We start from the raw sequence: 25,528 nt of genomic DNA, 5'->3' as shown, positions 1-25,528 counted from the left end.
AGTTCTTGACCTCGTGGGGCAGTAATGAAATCAGTGTTGAGGTTTGCTTTATTAGCAGAGACTCTGTGCTGATGTATGTGAGCGTGTACCAGCTGACTGAGGTGACCCCTGCAGTGCCTAACTCAGACTTTGCAGGGGATGGAGAGGCTTAGTCAATTAAATCCAGTAGGCTGCAGCCCGGGAGCACAACAGGAAGAGGAGCAGCCATAGCGGGGTCGAGTCTGACTGAAGGGTTGGAAAAAGGAAGGGGACTTGCACTCAAAGTGGCTGGACCCTCAAGGCAACAGGTGAACAGACATGATTTCCTCTGTGATGTGGAATGTTTAATAAAATATCTGCAGGAGACGCGCAGATCTAGAATGGATTGGATTTTCGTTTGTATTTGTAAAACATTGTCATGAAGCGTGTTTTCTTTTCTCTATTAAGTGATAACATTTGTTTCATCAGCATCCTCTTCATGTGCTCTGTATCCATTCTGAAGAGTTTTGAGTTTTGTGCTTTCCGGACTTTAGAATTGAAGATGAAATGGTTTGTTGTCATGTGATAATCCACTAACGGACATTAGATGGTTGTTTTTTCAACACTCGCACTGACAGCTTCCAATTGGAGTGTTTATCTCTAGGTAAACTAAAACCACTGAAAGGCCCAGTTACATTTTAAAACAAGAAATAGTATAGATAAACTATTCACAAATTAATATTAATCGGTTTATTTCTTGAGGGTCGAGAAGCATGTTTCCTTGTCGTAAAGCTTTATTTGGGTCCCCATGACTCGTCAAATAATTCCCCAGGTAAATGAAAGGATGTTATTTAAGCAATAAGGTACGAGAGGCTGTATTTTATCGTCCAGCAAGGAGTTTGGCTCTTGGCGGCAAAATTATAAATAGTAAGTAAATTGCTGCCTTTCAGCACAAAATAGTTGTAGCCACCAAACGTTGTGTATCGCATTTCAGTAGTCTAGAGAAAAATAGTCCCTGTACGTGCACGTAAACGTTATTGGGTCTCCTTGCAAGATCTCGCAGAATCTCATTCATTCACATCGCTGATGACGTCCACCTCAATAGTCCGGGTGCTAAAGCTCACATTGCCCCAAACCGATCATTTGTGGGATTTCCGGTCTTTTTGTGTGATCGCCACCGAGCTAAAAGCTGAAATGTCACGGTAACGGTCGAAAATCTAAAATGTTACTGTGGGTGCGGAGTGATACTGAACGCTCGGGTCAATGTGAACAGGTACTGTACATTATCGCGCAATAATGCACCCCTCGTGACTCACTCTCAACCAATCAGAACGCTGGATTTCATCTATCCGTGTTACATTATACATTAACCAGTTGTGTTTACATGCTTTGAGCGGAGAGCACCTTCTCTTGGTAATCCAGCTTCATTCAAAGATAATGAATGGGCAGTTCACGTCGTGCACTTCTATTGCTATTTCAGACGTGGGAAATTGTTAGAGCTAATTCGTCTTTCAGAATAAGATGATTTCAAGCAGTGATACCATACACAGACAGAAAGTGTTGTATTATTTTTTCAACAATTTGCGGCGTAATTGTGGTAAAAATTCAGAGGCAGCGAGACGATAAATATTTCACATTATTATGTTATTTGTAACAGTGACAATAATATTGGAGTCTTAACGAGGAGGAAGGATTACGTAATACACTGCATTCATCCACAGAGAAGATATTAGCATATGTGTGTGTATATATTTTCTATATATAACATTAAATGCAAGGTGAATGTCCACATGTAGTTCAGGTGCACCAGATGGTGGCAGCGTTAAGGGATTACAGTAACTCCTTTAACAGTCTGCAGTCAGTCAGTCAAGTTTGGCATCCGATTATAGTGCTCCGTCCTCCATTTGGGTTTGGAGAGGAGGGAGAGGAGGGAGAGGGGGGGGGGGGGGGGGGGGGGCAGGCCTTGAGTCACATGAGCTCCAAGCTACTGCGGCAGCTGACCGGCGGATACCTGCTCGGATTGTCTGGTTTGCACTAATAGTAGCTGTGGGAGGTGGATGCGGAGGCCGGGGGTCCGCAGCTCTGTGGGATCACACCTCAGGTATCCGTTCACTCTGCCATGCTGGTTACATCTTGGTATTTATACCTCGCAGCTCGGAGCCTCGCCAAACAATGCAAGTATTGCTCCTTTTTTTGTGCGTGTCTGGCCGCTTGTCCTTTCAAGGTGAACTCTGCAGGAAGATAACGCATCGATGTCATTGTGTCTTCTCTTTTTCTTTTTTATTTGTGTAATTGATCTAGGTGTCTGAGAATTCCTACATCCGTTAGTGCTACTGTGAGCAGTGTGTGGCATCGTTTTTAATCCATCTACACTCAGATTGTGAAATGCGGTGTCATGAATGCAGTATTTATGAAGTTTGAGCACGCAGCTTCCCGGCTGCAGGACCGTGTCCCTCAGTTGTGTCCGTGCGTCGTGTTCGTCGCTCTACAGTCAACATGCTTTCTGACCAGTAACCTTGTTCCCCTTCCTCCTTCCTCTACTTCTTAATCTTACAGTGAACATGGCCTCAATTCTGCAGAAGCTGCTAACTCCGCTGTTCAGCGGCCCTCCTGAGCCCCCCAGGAATAAAGTGACAGTGGTGGGCGTGGGGCAGGTCGGCATGGCCTGTGCTATAAGCATCCTGCTCAGGGTAAGAGCCCCACTGGTTTCGCCTCAGATTACCTTGATGCCAGCTGGTGTCACAGAAGAGGGTAACACCCAGAACCGACGCCGGATTATTCCTGATCTCCAGGGTCCGATCTGTTATTACTCGTTGACAGGGGTAAAAGGGTGGTGAAAAGACCAAAGCAACTTAGAATTTGACTTTATTGAAGAAAATACATGCATAACACTGTGGATGTAGCAGGTGGAGGCCTAGTTTATTATTATTACATGCTTAACCCATAGAATAAGTATCCTCGATCCTCCCCATTATTGATAGATTGATTATGATTGGTGAATGAGTGTAGAGTGCTGTTTGCAGGAGCTGGCTGATGAACTTGCCCTGGTGGACGTGATGGAGGACAAGCTGAAAGGAGAAATGATGGACTTACAGCACGGCAGCCTCTTCCTCAAAACCCACAAAATAGTCGCAAACAAAGGCAAGTTTAAACCTCACACGTCGGAGTGTGCAAGCGTTGATGACACAAAGATACCCCAGTGCGTATAGGACTTTGGAAGTGAGGAAGCGTGACCTTCGTCTACTCCTCGGCTTTCAGACTACTCCGTGTCAGCGAACTCCCGCATCGTGGTGGTGACGGCCGGAGTCCGACAGCAGGAAGGGGAGAGCAGGCTGAACCTCGTCCAGAGAAACGTCAACATCTTCAAGCACATTGTCCCTCAGATTGTACGATACAGCCCCGACTGCACCATCATTGTGGTTTCCAACCCAGGTACCCTCCAACGCCATGTCTTCACTCTGTTTTTAACTTCCCTCGTGCACCTAACGATGGCAACAACTCTTTCTAACAGTTGATGTGCTGACCTATGTCACCTGGAAACTGAGCGGCCTCCCCAAGCACCGCGTCATCGGCAGCGGCACCAACTTGGACTCGGCGCGCTTTCGCTTCCTGATGGCCGACAAACTGGGAATCCATCCCAGCAGCTTCAACGGATGGATCCTGGGCGAGCACGGAGACACCAGTGGTGAGGACTTGTGTTCCGTTAATGGCCAGCGATGATGGTCCGTCTAGACCGAGTGTGCAGCGTGTGGACGGAGGTCACCGGTTTTAAGCTTGTGTCTCTAGTGCCCGTGTGGAGCGGAACCAACGTGGCGGGGGTCAACCTGCAGACGTTGAACCCGGACATCGGCACCGACTGCGACGAGGAGAACTGGACGGAAACGCACAAGATGGTGGTGGACAGGTGGGGACACTGTTCTTTGATTTATGTAGAAAAGGTAGCTGTGAAAATGTTCTGGTTCACTCTTCTCTGGTATAAATCCCCTAAGAATGACACTGACATTTTCATCCAGATCATAAATAACCCTTTTAGTTTTTCACATTGGTTAGATTTTGTTACCTGAGTTTAATCAAAACAGACTAAGTGCTAACTATTGGCTGGTGATCCATAATGCAGTCTATTGCCACCTGTATGAACTGTTGTGTCGGTATGAAAATTGGACAGTAAAAGAGTGAGACAAAATTACGCCTCACAGCAAAAGTCTTGTCCTGTCCTCCCAGTGCCTACGAGGTGATCAAACTGAAGGGTTACACCAACTGGGCCATCGGGCTGAGCGTAGCTGACCTGACAGAAAGCCTCATCAGGAACATGAACAGGATTCATCCCGTGTCCACCATGGTGAAGGTAAAGGCTGCTCACACGGAACACACACACACACACACACACACCGGTGTGAGCTGTAGCGCATCTCTAAACTCTACTGTTTTGTAGCATTGCCTGAATCAATGGCACCAAACTGCTTTTGTCTAAACAAATCCACTAATAATGACTTTTCCTTTGCAAATGTAGTTTTTTTTCTTTGTTTAGCCATTTCAAATTTCAGCACAAGAATCCCCCATTTCTGCTGCCGGTGAGGTTTTGGTGTGTTGTGTGCAGGGCATGTATGGGATCAGTAACGAGGTGTATCTGAGCCTGCCCTGCGTGCTGAACGCCGGAGGCGTGGCCAGCGTGGTCAACATGAGCCTGACGGAGGACGAGGTGGCCCGGCTGCAGGCCAGCGCCGGCACGCTGTGGGACATCCAGAAGGACCTGCAGGACGTCTGAGCGCACAGCAAGGGGCCATGCGGCCCTTCGCCCCCGACGTACCATCACATCTGCGGTCACTAAACGTCACGCGGCGCCACCTTCCATTCACTGCCCAATGTAGATCCACGGGAGTTTATTCCCATCAAACGTAGCCGTAGCTGTCTGTTTGTGACATTGGCTCTCTCTCACCGACCAGTGTGCTGGACGGTTTATCTAAAACGTTACCATGACAACGTGAACAAGCTAACACACGGAAAGCGCCAACTTTATTGTTTTTATCGGCACGTGGGTGCATTTTGTGATGCACCGCCCTGCTATGGAAACGGAACATGATGATGTCATAAAATGGACATTTTTATCACAGACTTGAACCAGTAAATTAACTCTTGAGAAATGCTTTACTTCACATGTGTTTATTAGATGAGCATGTTGTTTGTGAGGAAAGACGACTAAACGCAGGTAAAACATTGTTATGCAGTTTAGGTGTCCTAGAATAAAAGCTTTAATGGTTGCATAATATGAGAGCCTTTCTTGCACAGATAGTTTTAGAGATTTTAAGGATTAAACTGTCACTGCTGGTGACCTTTGATTGACTCCGTCACCCTTAGTTCAGGCTGCCATGTCCAATAAAACTCCCAGACGGTGTGATGATGAACGACTCGGTGATGTTCAGCATGGTGTTAATCATTATGTGGTGTGAATCTCTTAATCGCTGCCCAGAGCTGAAAGAACAATTTTACAGGACAGGTAGAAGGGAATCCCTCCCTCGTGTTCACACACAGCAAACCGCACCAAACAGCAAAAAGGAATTTTATTTACTCAGCAGGTTTCTAAACTCGAACAGCAACAAGTGACACATATAAGAAGACGTGATGGATACTAATAAGATAACAAAAAATATACATATATCTTCACACATATTTGAAATTCAGCTGTTGTTCATCGTGGTAATTATCTGGATTACCTCCACCTGAGGAAACAATTTGATTAGAATCGATTTGGATTTAAATCTCTGTTTTGTTGGAAACTTTCAGGATTTTGACCTTTTTCAGCAACTCGCTGCAGAAGCTCCAGAAGAAGCGAAGACAAAGACGCTCCGGGTCCATCAATGCTCTGGTCGCGAGTCACTGCAGAGACATTTGAGACAAGTTCAAATGTTCTGTTATCAAACTGTTACACAGAATCAGTCAAATCAGTGACCCCCAAGAAGTCAGGTGAAGTTTGTAAATGGGTTGTTTAAAAAAAAAGGTAAAGCATCTTTTATGCATTTTAAAATGTTAATTAAGTAAATTGTTAAGTGTTGTGAGGTTTTTGTAGCCAAATCTAAGTCAAATGTTAGTTAAAACTTTGCACTGGAATGTATTTTTCTGCAGGTTCTAATAGTAGTAATGAACATATTATAACAACAGAGACTTTACACTCTTCCTTACTAACTGCTTGTATTACTTATTTACCAAGTCATTAGTTACAAGTTGCTTCAAAGAGCCTAAAATAATACTGCACCACTGCACAAATAGCATTTTTTACTATCCTTTCTCAGTTAGCTGCAGGGCATCACATGCTGCGCTCACCTATGTGTAACGTGTTCCCTTCCACTCTACTGGTGCGCCGCAACACCGAGCGGTCTCCTGTAAAACACCCACGCTCAACACAGTTCCATTCATTTCTCCAAACCAGTTATTTCAACAGCTTTACATTTCCTCTGCGAATTCTTACGTGCTCCTTTTAGGTATAAGATGGCGTGCGGAGTCCAGTTCCTCTGCTGATGCAAAAGACCATAGTTTATCTCATCATTCTATTCCTCAATGTGTTTGTTTAAATTGAGCTCAAAGAGCAGAAAATGTTCTTCCACCCACTTGTGCTTCTCCCCAAGTCGCGGCCACCAATGTCACCACAAGCAAAGTGACTGTTGGAACCATTGTTGAACTGTAATTACATTCAGTGACATTAGAATATATATATATTTTTTTTTTTTTTAAGAAATCTTTAAAAAAAAAAGATTTTATATTGTCAAAGTGATTCGAACAATATTCTCACTTATCTGCTTATACAGAGGAGTTCTAACAGTGGACAAGTACATGTATAAACTGCTATGTCTACATTTACATTACAGTCTGTTAAAAACTGCTTATGACCTAAAGTATGTTCACTATAAAAACAATTATCTGGCTTCTCCTTTAATTGAAGGACATGTCAAGAGTGCAGAAAGCAACAACTAATATAAAAAAATATAAACCATGATAACAATAACACACAGCAGTAATAATATAAAGAATAAGAAGGACCTTACCGTTGATTGTGTGTACGCTCTCCTGTGGGCTAAGCACTTGTGTTATGAGCTCCTCTCACTGCCACATTATGAAATCGATCGACCTCTGCGTCACTGATGAGGCTAAAGGCCTCACTGGGGCCTTGTGTTATATTTCCATTGACGAGATTGACAGGTGTTAAATCCGTCATGGCTCATCAGGCACAGAGAGGAGAGGGAGACATTCACAGCCCTTAAAGTACCGCATTGTCTTCGCGAGGTCACCGCGTCACATTTTATGAATGAAAGCTGGCTTGACGACAGCGTGCGAGTGGAGTCGGCGGGCGTAGACATGTGAGGCCTTTGGGCGGAGGAGGAGGTGGAGGAGGGAGAGCCCTACAACAGTACCGTACTTTTCATCGCGTACTTTGTCATTTGTCTTCATTACTCGTTTTTTGGTGAGCTTTACGAGGTTCCGTTAAGTGGAAGTTTCCCTTTGGACGGAGGCAGACCAGCTGGTGCCCACTTCCTGTCTTTATGCTAAGCTACGCTTTCTTACTTTCCAAAGTGTCTCAACTTATTACTCATAAATATTAATGGAAGGTTTTAAAAACACGCTGTATTTTATTTTGTCATCTTTGTGATCTTACATCATTATTTATGATTACTGCTGTGATGGTTAAACGGCTACTTGACAAGAACATCAGAGACTTTCATGCAGGAACTGAAATGAATGAAAAACCAAAGGCTCTTTGTTGAGAAGGCCGCTGGTACCCTGAAGCAATTCATGCCTTTTAAAAATCTACAGTGATTATACATCCTGCTTGACATATAAACCTGTTAGCAGTGCTGGAAAAGCAACCACCGCACAAGCTTATAAAATACACTTTATTTCAAATACGCACATACAAAAGTTACAGCCAACACCTCCATAGAAAGCATCTTAACCTTAACCGTCTTTGCCAAAGTAACACCTGGCTTACCATTTATTTTTAATGTACAACATTCCAGTAAGGTTTCATCAAAGGAAGAAGCTGGCGGTTCAGGCACACGTTGCAGAGGAGAGGATGCTGCAGAGAGCTCCAGACTCTCCGCTCAGTTGATGCCGGGTTCCCACGTTATCAGTCCGTAAATGTCAAGACGGGGATAATACAAAATGGGAGACCCGCTTCCAGCGCTTAAAACAATAATTGAAAAAAAATATTGTGGCTGTCAGATGGAAAACACCATGAGGTCAGTCAAACATCCACCGGTACACTTTGTTTGGATTCCCAGATCTGGAGTGGCAATGGTCAAAGTATACCGGATCTATTAGTAACTACTATAAATAACGACGCGGCCCTCTGATGCTCCTCTGTTATACCATGTTGTTGCTCTCACCCATTTTATCCACTAGCTGAAAGAGAATAAGACAGGTGTTATTTATAAGCTGCAATTTGTTACAAACTTATTATAAATCAGGCAGAATAAGTTAAAAGCGCAGATGAAGAAAAAGGCCAAAAATAAATCTGGTGAAACCACTGAAAGGAAAGTTTACCCCAAAGACGTAATGAGACAGTAACACAATGATATAACTGATTGACAATGAATAATAATCAATCATAAAAGCTAAATTCAAAGGGAATTGGATGAATTTGGGATTCGTTGCTCGACGTGATACTTACTCCACTGATCCATGGCAAACTGAGCAGAGACCCGAGCAGAGGTACTCGTCTGATGAAGCCCACCGCCACCGGGAAGAATCCCCTGTTAATGAGAGAGCGAGGATGAGGCGAGAGAAATAAATCACATTGATTCGGGATAACGACAGCAACGAGATGTTGCGGTCTTGTCTGTTTGAGCCGACCTGAATAAGAGGAAGAAACCGTAAATCTCCAGAACGACTCCAACGATCGGCCATCCGATGAGAACCACCAGCACTCCTCCCAGGAAGAAGCTGGTGGCTTTCACTTTGTGTCTCTGGAAGAAGAATCTGAACGTTCGCTCGAGGCCGATGACGAAGGAAAGGCCGCACACAAACAGGATCTGCCAAGCGAGACACACAGTGGGATCAGAGCCAGAAGGGAGAAGTTTGCCGGCCGTGCAGTGTGGTGATGGGATTATTGATTAACTCACATTTCCAATGGCGAGGAGAGCTTTATCAAAAAACAGCACCATCCCAAAGAAGAGGAAAAACACACCGAACCCGGTCAGCCCCATGCCAATTTCTGTGAGAAACAAGACAGTGGTTTAAATGGCCATGTGGTAACATGAAATAAGCTATTGGTAAGATTATACTGTCATTTTTAAAACCCAGTAGCTGCACACACTAATTAAAAGGGAAGACTGGATAAAGATAAAAAAGCAAACCGGAAATGAAACAAAATTAAACCGTTAAATATTCTAAATCATCTGTGTGACAAAATAGATCTTTTTAGAAAATCCAATACTTTACCAGAGATGCCAATATGCGATACAGCCAATCACAAACACTGTGATGCATAATTTGATTTAAACTTCAAACTTATAATTTAGTATTTAGAGCTGAAAAGCACATTAGCAGTTGGATAAATTCCCATTTCAATCAATACATGGTTTATCAAATAAAGAAAATGTAAATATTTTCTTAAATAAATGATAACAAGCTAGTTGCTGACATTAATGCATGTAAAGGAAATACTAGCAGAGTTATTTCTCCAGTTCCCACACAGTGACGTAAGGCTGCGTGACGTAACTACCAGCTCAGCCAATGGCTGCTAACCTCATATGTTCAGCTAACTAACCGGGTTTTACGCGGAAACAACGCTAAAGACACGGACCAACATTAACGCTCCAATCTTACTTTGTGAATCCGTGAGTGAAATCATTTTGGCGGCAGGAGGAGATGATTATGTATCAATAATCGAACTACACGAAGCTCGCAGAGGCTAAAGACTGCTGCTTCCAGTCGTTGTGGCTAACTGGTACAACAGTAGCAGCGATGAAGGCGAAGCTAGCGGTTTGTTACGCCACGTCGACGGGAGGGACGCGCACACGTATTCTAACAAAGATCGTCTATGCTGCAGTTGTTTGTCAGCGTGTGGTTCTTCTTCTTCTTATTATTTGGTGTTGTGCTTTACCGCCACCCTCTGGACTGCAGTGTGGAGCAGGACTTTACGCAGAACCTAAATAGATCAATAAAATAAAATAAATTAATATTAAGGACAACTCTAGATTTGTTTAAATAAATCCGTTTCTCTCAAAAACGGAATAATTGAAAAGTATATATTTATCTACTCGATTCCTCAATTGAGCTGACAGTGACCAGTTGTGATGTTTTGCCTTCCTTAGTGACAATAACATTCCCGCATTGTAACAGTACATGTTGAACGGTTTCTGGTTGGTTACAATATGAGCATTTCCCAGTTGGGTGCTTGCCTATTCTATGTAATGTATGGTTAAAACCTGTATGTCCAATTCTCAGTCGAGCAATAATATTCCCTTCACTTCTTTTCCATCCAACCCTTTTCCTTGCCCCAACATGTTTTTGTGTCTTGTACAGATGCCTTCCAGTTTCCTGGTCATCCCAGTACTCCTGGTCCCCATGTCCACGTCAGATTTAATTGTTATTATTTATGCATACAAGAGAGTTATTATTTATTTAACCTATAAACAAATTGAGTATATTTTTTTAGCAACGTCATGTATCAGTGTGGGACGAGAGGTCTAGCCAATGGAAAGCAGCGGAGGAGACGTGTTGGCCAGTCGGTTTCTGGTCGCCAGAGAATCAAGCAGAGTGAGAGCTCTTCAGGATTTATAGGGCAGCGCTTGTCTGCGCATGTACGTTCGAACGTTCCTGTGCGTCACAACTGCGCGGTGATTGCGCCATTAATACATTATACACGCTTCCTTTCCGTCACTTTCCACATATTGTTGCAGCTAATATTGTCACGAAAAAAATACATGTATTTATTTTTTAATGGTGCCTTGGATACTGACAACACTAAGAACACTGCGTACCAATCACCCCGCCACCGATGTCAGAAAAGAACTACAACTCCCAACAGCCCCGCGATAAGGAAGTGTTTCTGTCGGTCTTCAGACGTTTTCAACTGAAACAGGAGTTCGTGTCGAGGCAGAAGCTCTGCTCCGAGACAAAAGACGCCGCGTGTTTGCAACTATGCGCCGATTAGCAGTCCGCTTCATCAAGTGAAACATTTCCCCGCGAGTCCTTTGCCCGGTGAACCGTCATGGGCCCCGGTGCTGCTGTTGCGCTGGTGTTTGTCGGCTGCTGCAGCAATGTGGTGTCTCTCGAGCTGCTTGTGAGGTCAGTGACAAACTGACTTCTCTCATATGGACTTTACCCACTAATAGAGAAGTCATTATTAGGGATTTAATTGAGTGTGTACTGTAGCCATTAGTTAAGTCAGTCTTTTTTATTGTACTTTGGTCGAACTTTTGGTCAAGATCTTTGATCTATATTAAAAATATTTGTATGCATGTACAATCGTGTGTGTGTGTGTGTGTGTGTGTGTGTGTGTGTGTGTGTGTGTGTGTGTGTGTGTGTGTGTGTGTGTGTGTGTGTGTGTATATATATCAGGACCGTATAGAAAATTAAACTTACATCACTGGGATAGAATAAGGGGAAAGCAAAAATGAAGGCGTTTTTTTTTTGTGGTTGTCTTTAACTTCTACAGGAGATATAAACGCAGTTAGGATACAAATAAATAACTGATATATAGCTTCGATCTAAAAGATGCACCTCTTTCCTCTTGAGCTTCTAATCTCCCCGGGTGTTACATCAATACAGTACATCAATACAGTACATCAATACAATCGTAAAGGCGAGGGCCCTAAAACAAAGTAGTGAATCTTAGTACAACACAAACCAGTCAATAAAACACTAATCAACAATTCATGGTACGCGGTTGTATTTATCCAATACAAATGTAAAGATATTGATTGTTTGGAAATATTCTGTTTTGCAACTTAATTTTAAATTATTTAAATCCAGTGAGTGTAAATTCTGTTGTTTGGTCCTTCAGACAGTTTCCAGGATGTGGCAACATTGTCACCTTCGCTCAGTTTTTATTCATCGCGTTGGAAGGTTTCGTCTTTGAAACCAACTTCGGGAGGAAGAAACCAGCAATCCCTGTCAGGTAAAAACTCCTCGATGGGGTTTTAACTTTGTGCAGCAGCAGAAACATATGTTGAGTAAATGCTGAAACAGACTCTTGTGTTCCTTTTCTCCCCCCAGAAACTATGTGATCATGGTGACCATGTTCTTCACAGTCAGTGTGATCAACAACTACGCTCTTAACTTCAACATCGCCATGCCGTTACACATGATCTTCAGATCAGTAAGAACCGTTTTCACCTTCAGTTCAGGGTTTTCCCCATCACCCTCGGTCTGATCGCTGCCTTTTTTTCCATGCAGGGATCGCTAATCGCAAACATGATCCTGGGAATAATCATCCTGAAGAAAAGGTACGCCTGCTTCCTCTGACAACAGCGCTTCTTCAGCGAGGAAGTCAAGTCTGCAGGTTGAAAGCATCACGATTGATTCTGTCTCGCTTTGTTCTTCGCCTGCAGGTATTCAGCAAGTAAATATCTGTCGATAGCTTTAGTTTCATTAGGTATCTTCATCTGCACCATCATGTCTGCCAAACAAGTGGTGAGTCCTCTACAGAGTTGCATTATGACAATGCTTGTCTTCATTTGTCGATTGTCTTTAGTGTCTGCTTATTACAGTTATTTCAATACAAGCCGCGTTGGCCGTGTTGTTTTTTACAGTGCATTTTGTCTTTTTCCCCCCCCGCAGAATGTGGCCAATGAGGGATCAGAAGAGGAGAGCTTTTATGCCTTTGTGCGCTGGCTTATAGGCGAGTTTTCAAGTGCCGAACACACTTCATGTCAACATGTCGGGCTGAAGTTAGTTAAATTTGTGAAGCATTTATTCTATAAAATGTCATAAAACCAAAGCCATTGATGATCATTTTCCACAGTCCAGAGTGCCGTCTGCAAACCAGCAACATGAACACCACATCCTCCATGTCATTTATTTGTTTTTTGTTGTGGATTTCCGGCCGTTCAGGTATCGGCATGCTGACCTTTGCTCTGCTGATGTCTGCGAGGATGGGCATCTTCCAGGAGACGTTGTACAAGCAGTACGGGAAACACTCCAAGGAAGCCCTCTTCTATAATGTGAGCTTTCTCTCCCCGCGCGCAAGATTCAATCGCCTTCGGGAGTAATTCCAGCTTTTGATCTTTGTCCTGTGTATTTGTAGCACTGCCTGCCTCTGCCAGGCTTCCTGCTTCTCTCCAGCGACATCTACAGCCACTGTCTGTACTTCAGTCAGAGCAGTGAGTGCCATCGAACCATTGAGGGGCGCTTTGTACTTGACTCACAGATGTAAATAAACCTCCTCTCTCTCAGCTCCTACAGTTGTTCCTGTGGTCGGACTCACTGTGCCGATAATGTGGCTCTACCTGCTGATCAACGTCATCACACAGTATCCTGTAAAAAAAACTATATATGTATTATTTTGTCTTCGGTAGCAGTAATTGCCTAATTCTATTGGTGCCGGACCTCCACATGATGATAGAAACAGCTCATTTCTCATGGCGAAGCAGCCACATCTAACGAGACGCCGCAAGAAAGCCCCAAGTCAAAAGGTTCAGATTGAACTTCTGCACGGTCGCAGGAAGTATTGCATCATTTACATCGCTTTTTTTTCAAACTCTTGCTACAGACTTTAACCATTTCCTTTCAGATATGTGTGCATTCGCGGGGTTTTCATCCTCACCACGGAGTGCGCCTCGTTGACCGTCACTCTGGTGGTGACGCTGAGAAAGTTCCTCAGCCTCATCTTCTCCATCATGTACTTCCAGAACCCGTTCACCGGGTGGCACTGGGTGGGCACGGGGGTGGTGTTCTTGGGCACCCTGCTGTACACCGAGGTGTGGGGCAGCGTGCGGGCGGCTCTCCGTGGACCCGATGTCAAGGAGAAGAAGGCGGATTAGAGCGAAAGAAGAAGAAAGGACTGAGTCAGACGCCGCGTTGGACTTTGAGATAGTTATTGGTCGACTATCCAGCAGTGATTTTGTCATTAATCATGTAATTTTGTCTCTGCCGTAGTAAACCTGCCCCTCTCTCAATCACTCACTCACACACAAAAGAAGGCTGGTGACCTTCTATATTTTCTTCGTATCACTTTGTATTTAAGACGACAGACTTGCTGGTCAACACAGTGAAACATTTAGCAGTTAAGGACACAAATAATGGTTGTTTGAGACCTAAAACTGAGCAAATATTCATCCTACATTCATCAGTTGAATCTATTCACTTTATAATTATTCAAAATACCCTCCAAATGGAGCAGCAAACAAATATGGTCAGTGCAGAAGCAAAGCCTCCGTCCTCGGATAAACAGCTAGCGCCTTTAGTGTTGTTGTCTGCGCGGTTAGCGGCGTTGGCTTCTAGCCACCATGTTGAGAACTGTGTGGAGGCAATCCTCTGGATTTTGGGCTTTGAACTTTAGTTTCTGATCGTACATGAATCATTGAAAATAATTAGTTGCACCCTTAATGTAATGTAATGTGTCACCATCCCTATTTAACCTAAGTACCTCATTAGCATTCACACATGCAAATATATCCTCTTACGATATAAATGTCTAAGGAGGTGATTCTGGATTATTTAAAGAATATACTGAGGGGATAATATATGTAGGTTACATTACAGGTCGTTTAGCTGAAACTTTTATCCAAAGCGACCTACATTACATTTTTAACCCATGGCTTTTTACATTTTTGCCCAGGGAGCAATTAGGGGTTAGGTGTCTTGCTCAGGGACACTTCAACAATGGGACATGGGGCAGCGGGGGCTTGAACCACCAACCTTGCAGTTCCCAGCACTCCCTCTCTACCCCTGCACCACAACGACCCCATGAGATGTCACTGCTGTATTTCTTTTTCCTCATGTGTCAAACTGACTGATGTATCAGGGCATCATTTAAGCGATGAAAACATCACGTTGTACAGGCCGATACTTCTTTACACTCCCTGCCCACTGAAATTAAAATGACAACTTGACTACAAATGTAGATTGTCCTGTCTCTGTAACTGTATAGTCAAATAATTAAATACTTAAGCATACAAAAAGTGCTATTCAAGTACTGTGCATGACATATATATATATATATATTTTTTTTTTTTTCTTCTTTTTTTTGTGCTTGAATATTATATATATTATGTATCTTTATAGATTAATCAGTAAATAAAATAATCAAAATTAGCTGCATTTTTATCAGCTTCAATATTTATGTGGTGCTCACAAATACCCCAGTAACTCACATTGTATCTTAAATGTTTACATATATTCCTACTCGGCTGTGTTGCTACTTTTACTTCACAGTAGTCGTCCCATCACTGTTAAAAGGTTTATTGGATTTGTTGAAATCAATGAATTAATTTTGTAAACACTGAACGTCGGTACACGAAGTTCCTTCACGTTTCATTGGCTTTAAAGGGATTCCACCAATCCGGAGAGGCCTTGTTCAGCTGCAACCAATAGCAGCGGCCGTTGTTGACACTCATCGGTGGGCGTGGCACGTCTTCGCAGCTGCTCACGTAGTTGAAGTCCCTGACAGCGGGGACGCGTTGGGGATTAAACATCTCCAGGAAACACGCGGTCGTTACGGCGCGTGGATGGGGGGAAACGGCTCGAGTCACCTGTCTCGCGAGGACGGGGGAGGCGGGGGCGTCACTTTTGTGAAGGGCATTCGGGTGAGTGAAGGCTCGGGGAGGATGCATGCGCGAAGTGGGAGAAAGTCAAATGATCCCTGCAGACGGTCGCTGCACGGTGCAATGGGGCTTTTTTCATCTGCAATTGTGTGTGCGATTTTTAAAATATGTTTTTAATTCTGCGATATTTGTTGATCGATACGTATTGATCTCGCCCTCATGTGTGTTGTGACAACACAAAGTCAGAGTCCCTCCTTACGATGATGTTAAGGGTTAAATAGGGGAAGCACATAGTCATTCACCTGGACGACACAAAGATGAAATGATCAATTATATCATGAATATGAACGCAGCCGCCAAAACACGGGTTGTCCTTCACCAGCTGCGTTTCTTTAAATAACATTAACATGAGGTAGTTCATGTAGTACCATTATGGGATTGTGACAAAAAACTTTTAATAGCCCATGTTCATCAAAAGTGTTCCTACAGGTAGCTGTTCTGTAGCTCCTCCCCCAAACTTTAAAACACTGGAATCTGATAATGTGTTGTAGATTTTATAGAATAGATTCTTATTAAATTCATAGCGATAATAGTTTTTTTCTTGTTTCTTTTAAAGCTGTCGGATAAAGTGATCCACCGGATGAAGGAGTCTCCAAGCGTCGCTCCGAAGGTCTCACAGAAGAGACGTTCACCTGAAACCCAAACGCCTGCTCCCGCGCCCCCCCCCTCCGCTGATCACCCGATACCCCCTCTGGTGCCTCCACCTCCTGTGAAACTCGTCCCTCCTCCTCCGGTAAAGTTTCACTCCCTGCCCCCAACTTCTGTGGAGCTAAAGACTCCCCCTCTAATTCAGCCTGTTGTCCCGGATGCTGCTGCACCACCTCCTCCTCCACAAGAAGCCCCACCCACACCTCCATCAGTGGAACCTCCTCCTCCTGTAAAGTGTCACTCCCTCCCTCCTATTGGGGAGCATGAAGACCTGCCAAAAACTCCACCTCTCACCATCCCTGTTGTAGCTGCCCCTCCTCCACCTCCATCTACACCTTCTCCACAAGTAGAAGCACCTGTGGAGCTTGAGTTGCCTCCTCCACCACCACCAGCAGCACGGGAGCCAGTACTCCCAGATCCTGCTGAATCCTCACCTATTGTAGAGCAACCGCCATCTCCTTCGCCCATAAGAGAACATGTCTTCCAGCCTGTTCTTGTACCTCCACCTGTGGAATCGGCCGTGGCTCCACCTGTGGAATCGGCCGTGGCTCCACCTGAGCCTTTAGCTTCACTGCTGCCCTCTGAAACATGTCCAACTACTATTGAACCGGCTGCTGTAACTCCCTCTGTTGAACCTCATGCAATCCCTGTGGAAACGGTTCAACCTCCACCCTGCGTTCAATTTATACCCATTGAACCGACAACACCACCCTTTCTCGTTGATTCCGCTCCAGTTGAGCCTCTAGTTATACCGCCGCTAGTGGAGACGACGCTTGTGGAACCTTCAGTCCCACCTGCTGCAGTTGAAGAAGAAGGGCCTTCTCTCCTGGTTGTTGAGTCAAAGCTTCCATGTGAAATGGTTCCTCCTCCTCCTGAGCCGGTGGCAGCACCGTCTCCTCCTCCTCCTCCTCCTGAGCCGGTGGCAGCACCGTCTCCTCCTCCTGAGCCGGTGGCAGCACCGTCTCCTCCTCCTGAGCCGGTGGCAGCACAGTCTCCTGTGCCTCCGGGGCCTATGGCAGCCCCTCCACCTCCTCTAGAGCTCATTTTTGAAGAGCCCCCACCCCCCTGTCACTGTGTGGAGCTGGCCATCTTATCCACCGATGCACCGGTCAGTGAACGCCTCGTAGAGGCTCTGGCCCCGCCTCCATCCTCCCCAGTTACTCCTGCCGTGGAGCCCCCCGTAACCCCGTCCTTGCCCCCGGTTGGTGAGGATGAAGTTCCAGCTTCTGCCTCAGGAGCTCCACCTGCAGCAGGTGAGCTGAGTGATGCAATCTGACAGTTTGACATAAATCCACTTTCGTTTTTTGTCGTCTCACAAATGTCCCGTGTTTACATGCAGACGCGTTCTGCACACGTGTTCCTCCTGAAGTGGTGGAGGAAGAGTTGAGGCAGAAGATCAAAGAGGAGATGCAGATGAGTCTGGAGGAGGAGATCCACCAGAAGAGGCAGGAGCTGCAGCGACAGTAAGGACAAACTACTGTCAACGTTTTTGTCTCCTCTCATTTATTGTGTGGAAAAATGTTTGCAGATAAATTGTGAATTCTTGGGAACGTAAAAAAAAAAAAAAATGTATGAAGGATGCACGAGTAGAGCGCGTCAAGATGCGTTCTCTGTCTGAAGGCTGGAGGAGATGAGGACTCGGGCGCGAGCGGAGGCCCGAGCAGCCGCTCAGGCTCAGGTGGAGGAGCAGGTGAGGAAGACGCTGGGGGCGCAGAAGGCGGCGCACGCCGAGAACCTGAAGGACTCCATCATGAGGGAGCGCATGAAGACGGAAGACGAGCGGCTGATGGTGCAGCTTTATGTGAGCGCCAGAGACGCACAAACTGTTCATGTGTCAGCATCGCTCTGTGAATATGGAAATCTTTCCTCTCATCGTGCCTCTTTTTCTCTCTTTCCCCGGTGTGTTGTTTCAGCGGATGGAGCTGAAGGTGAGACGGGAGAGACTTTATACGTGCATGACTCACTTTTCCACTTTTCATTTGGCTCTAATCGCGCTTCCGATGGCGACTCTGCAGTCGAGTGAAAGCCAGTTAAAACAATGTAGAAAATAATTCCGGCCTCTAAAAAAGGAATTGATGAAATGTTGTAATGCTGATGTCAGTCAAACACATTTAACTCACGCAGGCGCATCAGCTGGAGGAGAGGGAGAAAGAGTTAATGAAACGAGACGCTCTCTACAAGGAACACGTCGCCAAGCTCGAGGCGAAGGTGAGAAACGCGTCGGTTATTCCTCATCGCCGGATCACATCACAGGTGGAAGTTACATTCAAGCCCCCAAACTGGTTTGAATCCTATTTTATTGATAACATTGAATATTTATGCCTCCAAAGTGAATGTGGATCTCGTCTCGACATGAAGGTGCTTCATCGTTTTCAGCCGCAGCACAAAAGCAGTTGTCAGAGGAAATGTTCCTTAATATTTGTACTGTGATGTTTACTTATATTTTTCTTTTTTTGACAGTGCACTGAGTTTTACAAGGTGACCGCTGAGAGCTTCAAAAAGGGCAAAGAGGAGACTCACAGCCGCTTTGCGTACGTTTGGACAGTGTTTGTATAAATGCAAAATCACTATGTAAATTTGTCTTTTTTTATTAACGTAGATTTAACGATTTAATGTGCAAAACCTTTTAGTTATCTCATGACACTTTTCATATAGTGCCAGCCTGTGTACTATTACAAAAGCTCTGCTAATATAAAATACTAGCTTGTAACAATTATGTTATCTGTGAACATGATTGAATGATGAGTAATAATATGGATATAACCAATACTTATGACTGAATGACAGAAGCTGTAGTAGAAACATGGCCGACCTTTATGATGGCCACAGTGGGTGTTAAACAGTTGGTGTTGGGCAGGGGATTCAGGAGAGAAATGTACCGGTATTAACTCCCAAAAGGCCGATTATCCCCTCGGTGTTGGCGTGTCTCTCCCAGGCGCTTCGACGTGCAGCCGCTGTGCGGTGACTTGCAGAGTCAGATTTTGAAATGCTACAAGGACAACGCGGGGAAGACCCTGTCGTGCTCGAGCATCGCCTCGGCCTACATGCAGTGTGTGGACAACGCCAAGAAGGTGCAGCTGCGTACAGTCTTCACTGCTCGTAACGTGGGTTCATGGTCCGTCGTTTCAACGTGTTTCTCCCTTCTGTGTACAGAATAAATTGAGCCCCGGAGGGTAATAATGTCGACCACTTCAACATCTGGAAGCCTCACTGCTGCAGCAAAGAAAGGTGGACCGACAGAATTCAACAAATAGGTCCTGCTTTTACACACTCCTGGGGAAAAGGGCCACATCGGCACCCTAGTAACCGGTTCTGGTCGTGGTAATGTTATATTTTCAACCTCTCTTAGTCTCGGGATTCATCTTAAGAACCAGATATGCAACAAAAAAATCTATACATACATACATACATACATACATACATACATACATACATACATACATACATACATACATACATACATACATACATACATACATTAAATGAAATCAATATGTTTGTGTGCCTTGAAGTTCTGAAAGCTAATAATCAGATTTCAGAGGTGAAGTGACGAAGACCTGCACGAGGTTATTGGTTTTGTAAATAAGGTTTTTCAATTGTTTGTTTTTCTGGTGCATGCAATGCAAATTAAATCAATCTAAATAAACTTTATTGTAGAATTCCATAATGGCTCATGTGTTCCAGGAAATTGTAAGCACGTTCTTAGTTCATTCACAAAACAACAACTTTATAACTTTGATGAATGCATGCTTTGCTCAAAGTGTTCCTTGGCCTTCATGTCCTAAAACTTGCATATCTGACACTGTGATTTGTCGTTGCTGTTCAACACCAGCCAATATTATTTATTATACTCGATCCTGGGAGGTGGAGTCGTGCTCTGTGCACAGCATTTTCACGAGATGATGTTCAAAACAACATGTGTTCTACAAGGTCTTTTTAAAAGTATTGTGCCGTCGTAATGAAGCACTTATTAGTGCAAGTGCATTACTGGGTACATGTCCATGAAGATGGAACACTGCATACATGAACAATTTAAACTGGGAACTGTTGAGTGTTCAACAGCAAGACTTCACAAACTGATGCTGGACTCTTTTTAGAGAAAAGTATTAATTCTATCTAAATAATGTTTTATTTTATTTTGAACAAATCCATCAGAGCTGTTCCGTTCATGAACCATAAGCCATTGCTCTGTGAGGGCGCCTCTTGCCTGTGTTGAAAGCCAGTGGCTAAAGAATGAGTGAGTGCAGTATCACAATCTGTCCACCGGGTGGAGACAAAGACTCTTATTTCATGGAATGCTTGAGGGCCTCAAATCAAACAGCACAGCTTTGGTATGAAGCAGATAAAGGTGGTGAAAATAAGACCAAACATAAAGCAACTTGTACAAGAAAAAGGGAAGTTCAGATCCTGTATTTATGTCGGCCGTAAGTAGGCTAAATATACACTACACTAGGAAGAAATAATACAATCGTAAGCACCAACTTTTTTTTTTTTTACTTCTTTTCATGACATTTTTCCACCTTACATATCTTGACCTAATTTTTTTTTGTCTTTTTTAAATTCCATGACATTTTAGACACAACGTATTCCCCAACGTCAGAGGAGACCGTATTTGCTAATTATGCTCAATTAAATAACTAATTGTTTTTGTTGGTATCCAGAATTCATGGATTGATCACTAACTTGATCAATTTTAAATTCATATGCAAAGTTAACTTAAAGCTGCTATCTTTATAACCACATATATATCTCAATATTTTATTGCATTGTGTCAGATATTCCTGGTCTACAGAGGAAGTCACTCTCAAGAGCTGTGACCAACACAGACTGTTCACTCCCAAACTACAAAGTTACCAAGTAAACCGTTCAGCTGCTAAAGAAACAGACCTGTTTGTTGTGATTGGTAAAGACTGATGAAATGATATTCATCAGTTGGATAAAACACAACTCCGACGTGATGCTAATGTTGCTACGCGTCTGCTAGATATAAACCGTTCACCTGTTGTGTTAACACGAACGTCTTCACCATTTACTTTTCATGCCAATGTCATGCTTGTTTCTGCTTCCCTCGAGTGGCCACAAATCCCTCCTTAATGCACGTCTAATAATAACCTTTGCTCAGGCGGTCGTGCCGCTCCCTTCCTGCTCCCACGTCCACGTTCACGGTGCAAGATCATCTGACCCTCCAGATTAAAGTCAGGAGGAAGGAAGATACTCTCCGTGTTGTTAAAGAAGGGACTGGGTGTGCAGGGCCTGTGTGTCGATTTGCTCTGGGTGGGAGGTTGGGGGTTGGGGGGGGGGGGTTAACTGGTTGCTATCTGGCCTCGTCTTCCTCCTCCTATCTGCTTTGGCTGTCAGTGCTGAGAGGTGGTTTGTGTTCAGTTAGGAACATGAGCATCAGCGTTTCCCTGCACCACATTTCTGGGTCCACACTGCAGGGAAGCAGCCAGCCAAAGCTTTTATGGATCCACGAGTCAGAGCAGAAGTCCTGAGGTTTGACACTTGAGTCTTGATTGTCCTTTGCCACAGAAGATAACCTAACAAACAGAAAGAATATCTAAAATAGAAAAATATGTTGGTCCGATGTTGCTTTATTTTCTATCTGAGTGAGCAGTTTTTGGAAACGATACAACCTCAACATTCTGAATTTCCAGAGGTGTTGTTGCAGTAACAGTGAACTCAGCCTGATTTTCCTGCCCTTGCTGTGTTTGAGATGATAGCAGTCTGACAAAGTAACAAGAATAAACTGTGGGTGGCCAGATTGTAACCTTATCACCTACTCAATGTTTTGAGAAATAACACAGAATAATAAATATTGAACAGATATCACATCACAGCTTATCATCAGAATAAAAAGAACACAAAGGGCACATTGCTCCTTTGTGTGAAAGCTATTCAACTCTTATCTTGTTGGTTTGGGAGGTTTGCATGTGGCTTTGCTGAAAAAAACAAAACAATGCAATGAAGCTGCAGGGCGGCATGCACATCATATGAATCATAACTTTATTGAAACATGAAGATCCAAGCTCCTCACACATACTGTGTGTGTCATTGGCTGCTTTTAGCTGATATTTGAAGGGTTTATGCAACCCTGTCCTTTCTGTGCTGGCGCTATGGTGACAGTTCCCAAGGACGCCTCTGGAGATTGCCGACTACTCACGTAGGCTTGTTACGTAATGCCGTTTTTTTTGTGCGGATTTATCTGACGGCTTTGTTGCCTGCTGAACCCGAGGGAGAGAGTATGACCCCTCCTAATAAATTAGCAAAGCAGGTCCTGTACACAGTGTGTGCAGCACAATCGACCTGTAATGCACAAAGACACACACACAGCCGTGCTACACTGACTTCTTTGCAACCTGGATTGTGTATTTGTTTTCAGCATATATTTCAAATATTCTCTTCACATCCCTCTTGTCTGCATCATATCACTCCTATGACACCCTTTAGCAATCACTCACCCTGACTGTCACACACACACACACGAGTAAACAGCACTCTTATGTTTGTGACTGAATAGGAAACTATAGAGCCCACCCTTATATTTCCTTTGCAATGCAATAAAAGTTGGTGTAAGTGTAAAAACAACCAAGGGTTGTTTCAGGGGGGGCTTCGTGCAGCAGAGTTGTTTCGTAGCGAGGTGCAGTGACTTCCTGAAGTCTGTGCAGGTTGCCTGGCAACCTCTCGTCATGTCACAGAGTATATTTATGTACTTTATGACAAGACATAACCTGTTAATCAGCGAGCTTTATGGGAGCTGATTAACAGGTTAATACCTTTCAACAAAGGCAGGGTAAGCTAAACTAACCAGCCGCTAATACAGACAAATATGACATGAGAAAAGTAGCCTACTTTCAGTCATTTTCAGTATCTGGCTCTTAAGAGCCGAGTTTCCCTCTGGTTCGGGGACCTATGAGGAAGGTCAGGATGTTGGTAAAGTGGATGCGAGCCGAATGTGGGACTGTGGCCCTCTGGAGCCACAGTGCTGGATGACTAACAGCAGGATGAAAGGGTAGAAGTTGTCGTTTCATAGTGATGATGAGGAGGGGGTCATGTGACTCAGCCCTCACAGTACTTCGGATGAAAGGAGCGACTCAGCGTGCGGTCAGCTGACTCAGCGTAGAGAACGGATACTGGGAAAGGAAGCACGTGCTGGATGGTGGGTAATTGGGAGGTGGGGGGGCTTATGTACGCATGTGTATGAGTGCCTCAGGCTTTTGGTGTTTGTCCCATTTCCCGACACACCAGAGGAATGCAGGGGGACATTCCTGCTAAGTGAGTCGTGCCCTCTCACCTTCCATCACGGATACAATTTCATCTTTCCTGTCTCCCCTTCAGCCGGGGGGCTTCCCAGTCCATTCATGGAGGTAGCCACAGCGTTTGTGTAAGCTGTGTTGTTCTGGCAATAATTGGCTGAACAAGATAATGTTTTGTCATTTAAAGGAGAGTTTGATCCGGTCAGGGGACACATGGGGAATTGCACAGCAATTTAGAGCTGGTTGCTTACTAGCAAGGAGGAAATAAATCAGGAAGAATATGTGGGTGAGGTGTGTAAATGGAGTAAATGGCTTGTGTTGGCGAGAAGAAGCATGCTTTGTCATGCTGGGTAATGTTTGCATGTGGGTTTGGGGGAGAGAGAGAGAGAGACCTTTCATTTAGTGTGGTTGGTTATGTTCCAAATGCTTAAAATCATTCATATATCTGCTTTTTACATCCTCAGAACCCTAAATACGGATATTAATACAGGTCTGACTTTTGTGTGTGTGTGTGGGTGTGTGCGTGTGACTCACAATTACAATAATTACTCTGGCAGAACAGTTGGATGAACAGCTCACGCTGACTGTAAAGAACAGAGAGAAAGAGAGAGGGAGAGAGGGAGAGAGGGAGAGAGAAGCTGTGCTCCTCTGGCATCTCCATCTCATAACTCGTCTGCTGCTCGGTGTGTTCACACACACACTCAGACATCTACAGCAGGATTCTCTTCTTCAGTGTCTCCGGGGAGGAAAAAAACCCTTGTGCGGTAGGTGACGGATGATTTGCAACAGGCTTGTGTTCTTATGAGGACAAACATGCTTATCTGACCTGCATTCTCTTCCTGCTTCGCAACTTAATCACGTACTGTTTTATGGGGCGTTACAGAAAGTGAAGAAGCAGTTTCACTTTCTGTCTACCTTTGAGCCACAGTCGGTGAAGCCTGTCTTGGAAAACTGGTTGGGGTTCAAATGTATTTCTCTTGGGTATTTAATTGGAAAACGTCTCACGTGTCGAAGATGTACACCTTCGTTTGAATTGAAGGTGAGGAAATGAATCTGCAATCTTTTCAGGAGGAGGTCCAGCACGAAGAAGGTTTGTTCTCAGAGTTAATATCTCGTGATCTGGAATGCAGAGGCACGGACTCTCAGATGTCGTCCCGTCTCTTCTCGGAGAATCACTGGTCTCAAGTCTCTAGAATCCCCTGCTTACTCATCGTCCAACAACAGATACGGGGACATTTATCGCCTTATTTTGCTAAAAGTAATTCCGTTCCTGCCTTTGTCTTGTGGACGGGCAGAGGAGGTGTATGATATCGTCAACAGGAGACTCTTTGCAGCTGCCTCTTCAAAAAGAAAAAAATATATTTTTATGACTCACAAGCACGATTGCTTTCAGTACGGTCGTGTAGTCACATGGCGCCGATGTCACAGTTTGAGTGTTGACATCAGAGACTGTTTGTGGAAAATGTGGCAGCTGACTCAGTTTAGTGTCCTGTTCTGAAAGACAGTTTGGGTTTCTGAATTTACCAGCGTCACTCCTCTTAATGAAATATTCCCTTATGGAGAGTTTGATTACAAGATTGATAACACTGTCATTTGGTATAAGCAGGTTAGCTTGCCACTCCGTCCAAAATGACATTAGTTAGTTTAAGAGCTTCAGACTGAGCCAGGCTACCTGCGGTTATATTATATTTCCTAAAATGTTAAACTACTCCTTTAAACCGAAGGAAGCAGGACTTCTATGATAATGTTAATATGTGTCTACACCTGTGAAAAGAATACTGTTCTTTGAAAGTAAATGATCCCAGCATGGTCATTCTCTTCTTGATTGCAAATCATTACGTGCCGTCTCGGAGACTAAATGCTTCGAATAAGTCTTCTCCCAGTGTGGGTGACTCTGGTTCCAATCACCTG

At 44.2% G+C, this 25,528-nt stretch overlaps 5 protein-coding genes across 7 annotated transcripts; 3 read left to right on the top strand and 2 right to left on the bottom strand.

Annotated features, from left to right (window-relative positions):
* Nucleotides 1–32: 32 nt before the first annotated feature.
* ldhbb (lactate dehydrogenase Bb) lies at nucleotides 33–5,350 on the top strand. Of its 2 annotated transcripts, none has more exons than XM_040163510.2 (8): nucleotides 33–287; nucleotides 2,515–2,648; nucleotides 2,982–3,099; nucleotides 3,217–3,390; nucleotides 3,470–3,643; nucleotides 3,745–3,862; nucleotides 4,180–4,303; nucleotides 4,556–5,350. In XM_040163510.2, the coding sequence occupies exons 2-8, from the start codon at nucleotides 2,520–2,522 to the stop codon at nucleotides 4,721–4,723; spliced, it is 1,005 nt and encodes a 334-aa protein (XP_040019444.1). In that variant the 5' UTR covers nucleotides 33–287; nucleotides 2,515–2,519; the 3' UTR covers nucleotides 4,724–5,350. The 2 variants fall into 2 exon arrangements, with proteins under 2 accessions (XP_040019444.1, XP_040019443.1); XM_040163509.2 differs by lacking the exon at nucleotides 33–287 and adding an exon at nucleotides 1,923–2,132.
* On the bottom strand, nucleotides 5,006–7,179 carry LOC120809594 (spexin prohormone 1-like). Of its 2 annotated transcripts, none has more exons than XM_040163511.2 (6): nucleotides 6,996–7,179; nucleotides 6,562–6,631; nucleotides 6,422–6,467; nucleotides 6,277–6,333; nucleotides 5,749–5,832; nucleotides 5,006–5,675 (listed from the first exon to the last, which is right to left on the bottom strand). In XM_040163511.2, the coding sequence occupies exons 2-6, from the start codon at nucleotides 6,622–6,624 to the stop codon at nucleotides 5,617–5,619; spliced, it is 309 nt and encodes a 102-aa protein (XP_040019445.2). In that variant the 5' UTR covers nucleotides 6,625–6,631; nucleotides 6,996–7,179; the 3' UTR covers nucleotides 5,006–5,616. The 2 variants fall into 2 exon arrangements, with proteins under 2 accessions (XP_040019445.2, XP_040019446.2); XM_040163512.2 differs by having other exon boundaries at nucleotides 6,422–6,464; nucleotides 6,996–7,041.
* A 648-nt stretch (nucleotides 7,180–7,827) lies between these two features.
* Nucleotides 7,828–10,310, bottom strand: golt1bb (golgi transport 1Bb). Its single transcript, XM_040162774.2, has 5 exons — nucleotides 9,775–10,310; nucleotides 9,069–9,160; nucleotides 8,800–8,978; nucleotides 8,618–8,699; nucleotides 7,828–8,349 (listed from the first exon to the last, which is right to left on the bottom strand). Exons 1-5 carry the CDS (start codon nucleotides 9,797–9,799, stop codon nucleotides 8,311–8,313), a joined length of 417 nt encoding a protein of 138 aa, XP_040018708.1. The 5' UTR covers nucleotides 9,800–10,310; the 3' UTR covers nucleotides 7,828–8,310.
* A 431-nt stretch (nucleotides 10,311–10,741) lies between these two features.
* Nucleotides 10,742–15,012, top strand: slc35b4 (solute carrier family 35 member B4). The gene is made up of 10 exons (XM_040162773.2): nucleotides 10,742–11,238; nucleotides 11,957–12,070; nucleotides 12,169–12,271; nucleotides 12,349–12,398; nucleotides 12,504–12,585; nucleotides 12,733–12,793; nucleotides 13,006–13,115; nucleotides 13,199–13,274; nucleotides 13,348–13,423; nucleotides 13,685–15,012. Exons 1-10 carry the CDS (start codon nucleotides 11,162–11,164, stop codon nucleotides 13,932–13,934), a joined length of 999 nt encoding a protein of 332 aa, XP_040018707.2. The 5' UTR covers nucleotides 10,742–11,161; the 3' UTR covers nucleotides 13,935–15,012.
* Nucleotides 15,013–15,494: 482 nt separating this feature from the next.
* Nucleotides 15,495–19,550, top strand: LOC120809140 (uncharacterized). The gene is made up of 9 exons (XM_040162772.2): nucleotides 15,495–15,698; nucleotides 16,273–17,617; nucleotides 17,704–17,827; nucleotides 17,985–18,165; nucleotides 18,278–18,292; nucleotides 18,489–18,572; nucleotides 18,825–18,895; nucleotides 19,300–19,435; nucleotides 19,518–19,550. The coding sequence occupies exons 1-9, from the start codon at nucleotides 15,621–15,623 to the stop codon at nucleotides 19,539–19,541; spliced, it is 2,058 nt and encodes a 685-aa protein (XP_040018706.2). The 5' UTR covers nucleotides 15,495–15,620; the 3' UTR covers nucleotides 19,542–19,550.
* Nucleotides 19,551–25,528: the final 5,978 nt, after the last annotated feature.

This window comes from Gasterosteus aculeatus, chromosome X, assembly GCF_964276395.1.
Source record: "Gasterosteus aculeatus chromosome X, fGasAcu3.hap1.1, whole genome shotgun sequence".
NCBI lineage: Eukaryota > Metazoa > Chordata > Actinopteri > Perciformes > Gasterosteidae > Gasterosteus > Gasterosteus aculeatus.
The sequence above is the reverse complement of the archived record's forward strand: the minus strand, read 5'-3'. Positions and strand labels throughout refer to the sequence as shown.

Coding starts and splice junctions, on each gene's coding strand:
- ldhbb (XM_040163509.2), top strand. CDS start 2,078: ATGCTGGTTACATCTTGGTATTTATACCTCGCAGCTCGGAGCCTCGCC. Junction 2,133..2,514: donor TCGGAGCCTCGCCAAACAAT/GCAAGTATTGCT, acceptor TTAATCTTACAG/TGAACATGGCCTCAATTCTG. Junction 3,100..3,216: donor CAAAATAGTCGCAAACAAAG/GCAAGTTTAAAC, acceptor CTCGGCTTTCAG/ACTACTCCGTGTCAGCGAAC.
- LOC120809594 (XM_040163511.2), bottom strand. CDS start 6,624: ATGGTTCCAACAGTCACTTTGCTTGTGGTGACATTGGTGGCCGCGACT. Junction 6,468..6,561: donor CGACTTGGGGAGAAGCACAA/GTGGGTGGAAGA, acceptor CTTTTGCATCAG/CAGAGGAACTGGACTCCGCA. Junction 6,334..6,421: donor CTTATACCTAAAAGGAGCAC/GTAAGAATTCGC, acceptor GGTGTTTTACAG/GAGACCGCTCGGTGTTGCGG.
- golt1bb (XM_040162774.2), bottom strand. CDS start 9,799: ATGATTTCACTCACGGATTCACAAA. Junction 8,979..9,068: donor CTCTCCTCGCCATTGGAAAT/GTGAGTTAATCA, acceptor CTCGCTTGGCAG/ATCCTGTTTGTGTGCGGCCT. Junction 8,700..8,799: donor GGTTTCTTCCTCTTATTCAG/GTCGGCTCAAAC, acceptor TCTCATTAACAG/GGGATTCTTCCCGGTGGCGG.
- LOC120809140 (XM_040162772.2), top strand. CDS start 15,621: ATGGGGGGAAACGGCTCGAGTCACCTGTCTCGCGAGGACGGGGGAGGC. Junction 18,573..18,824: donor TCGCCAAGCTCGAGGCGAAG/GTGAGAAACGCG, acceptor TTTTTTTGACAG/TGCACTGAGTTTTACAAGGT. Junction 19,436..19,517: donor GTGTGGACAACGCCAAGAAG/GTGCAGCTGCGT, acceptor TTCTGTGTACAG/AATAAATTGAGCCCCGGAGG.
- slc35b4 (XM_040162773.2), top strand. CDS start 11,162: ATGGGCCCCGGTGCTGCTGTTGCGCTGGTGTTTGTCGGCTGCTGCAGC. Junction 12,071..12,168: donor AAACCAGCAATCCCTGTCAG/GTAAAAACTCCT, acceptor TTCTCCCCCCAG/AAACTATGTGATCATGGTGA. Junction 12,586..12,732: donor TCATGTCTGCCAAACAAGTG/GTGAGTCCTCTA, acceptor CCCCCCCCGCAG/AATGTGGCCAATGAGGGATC.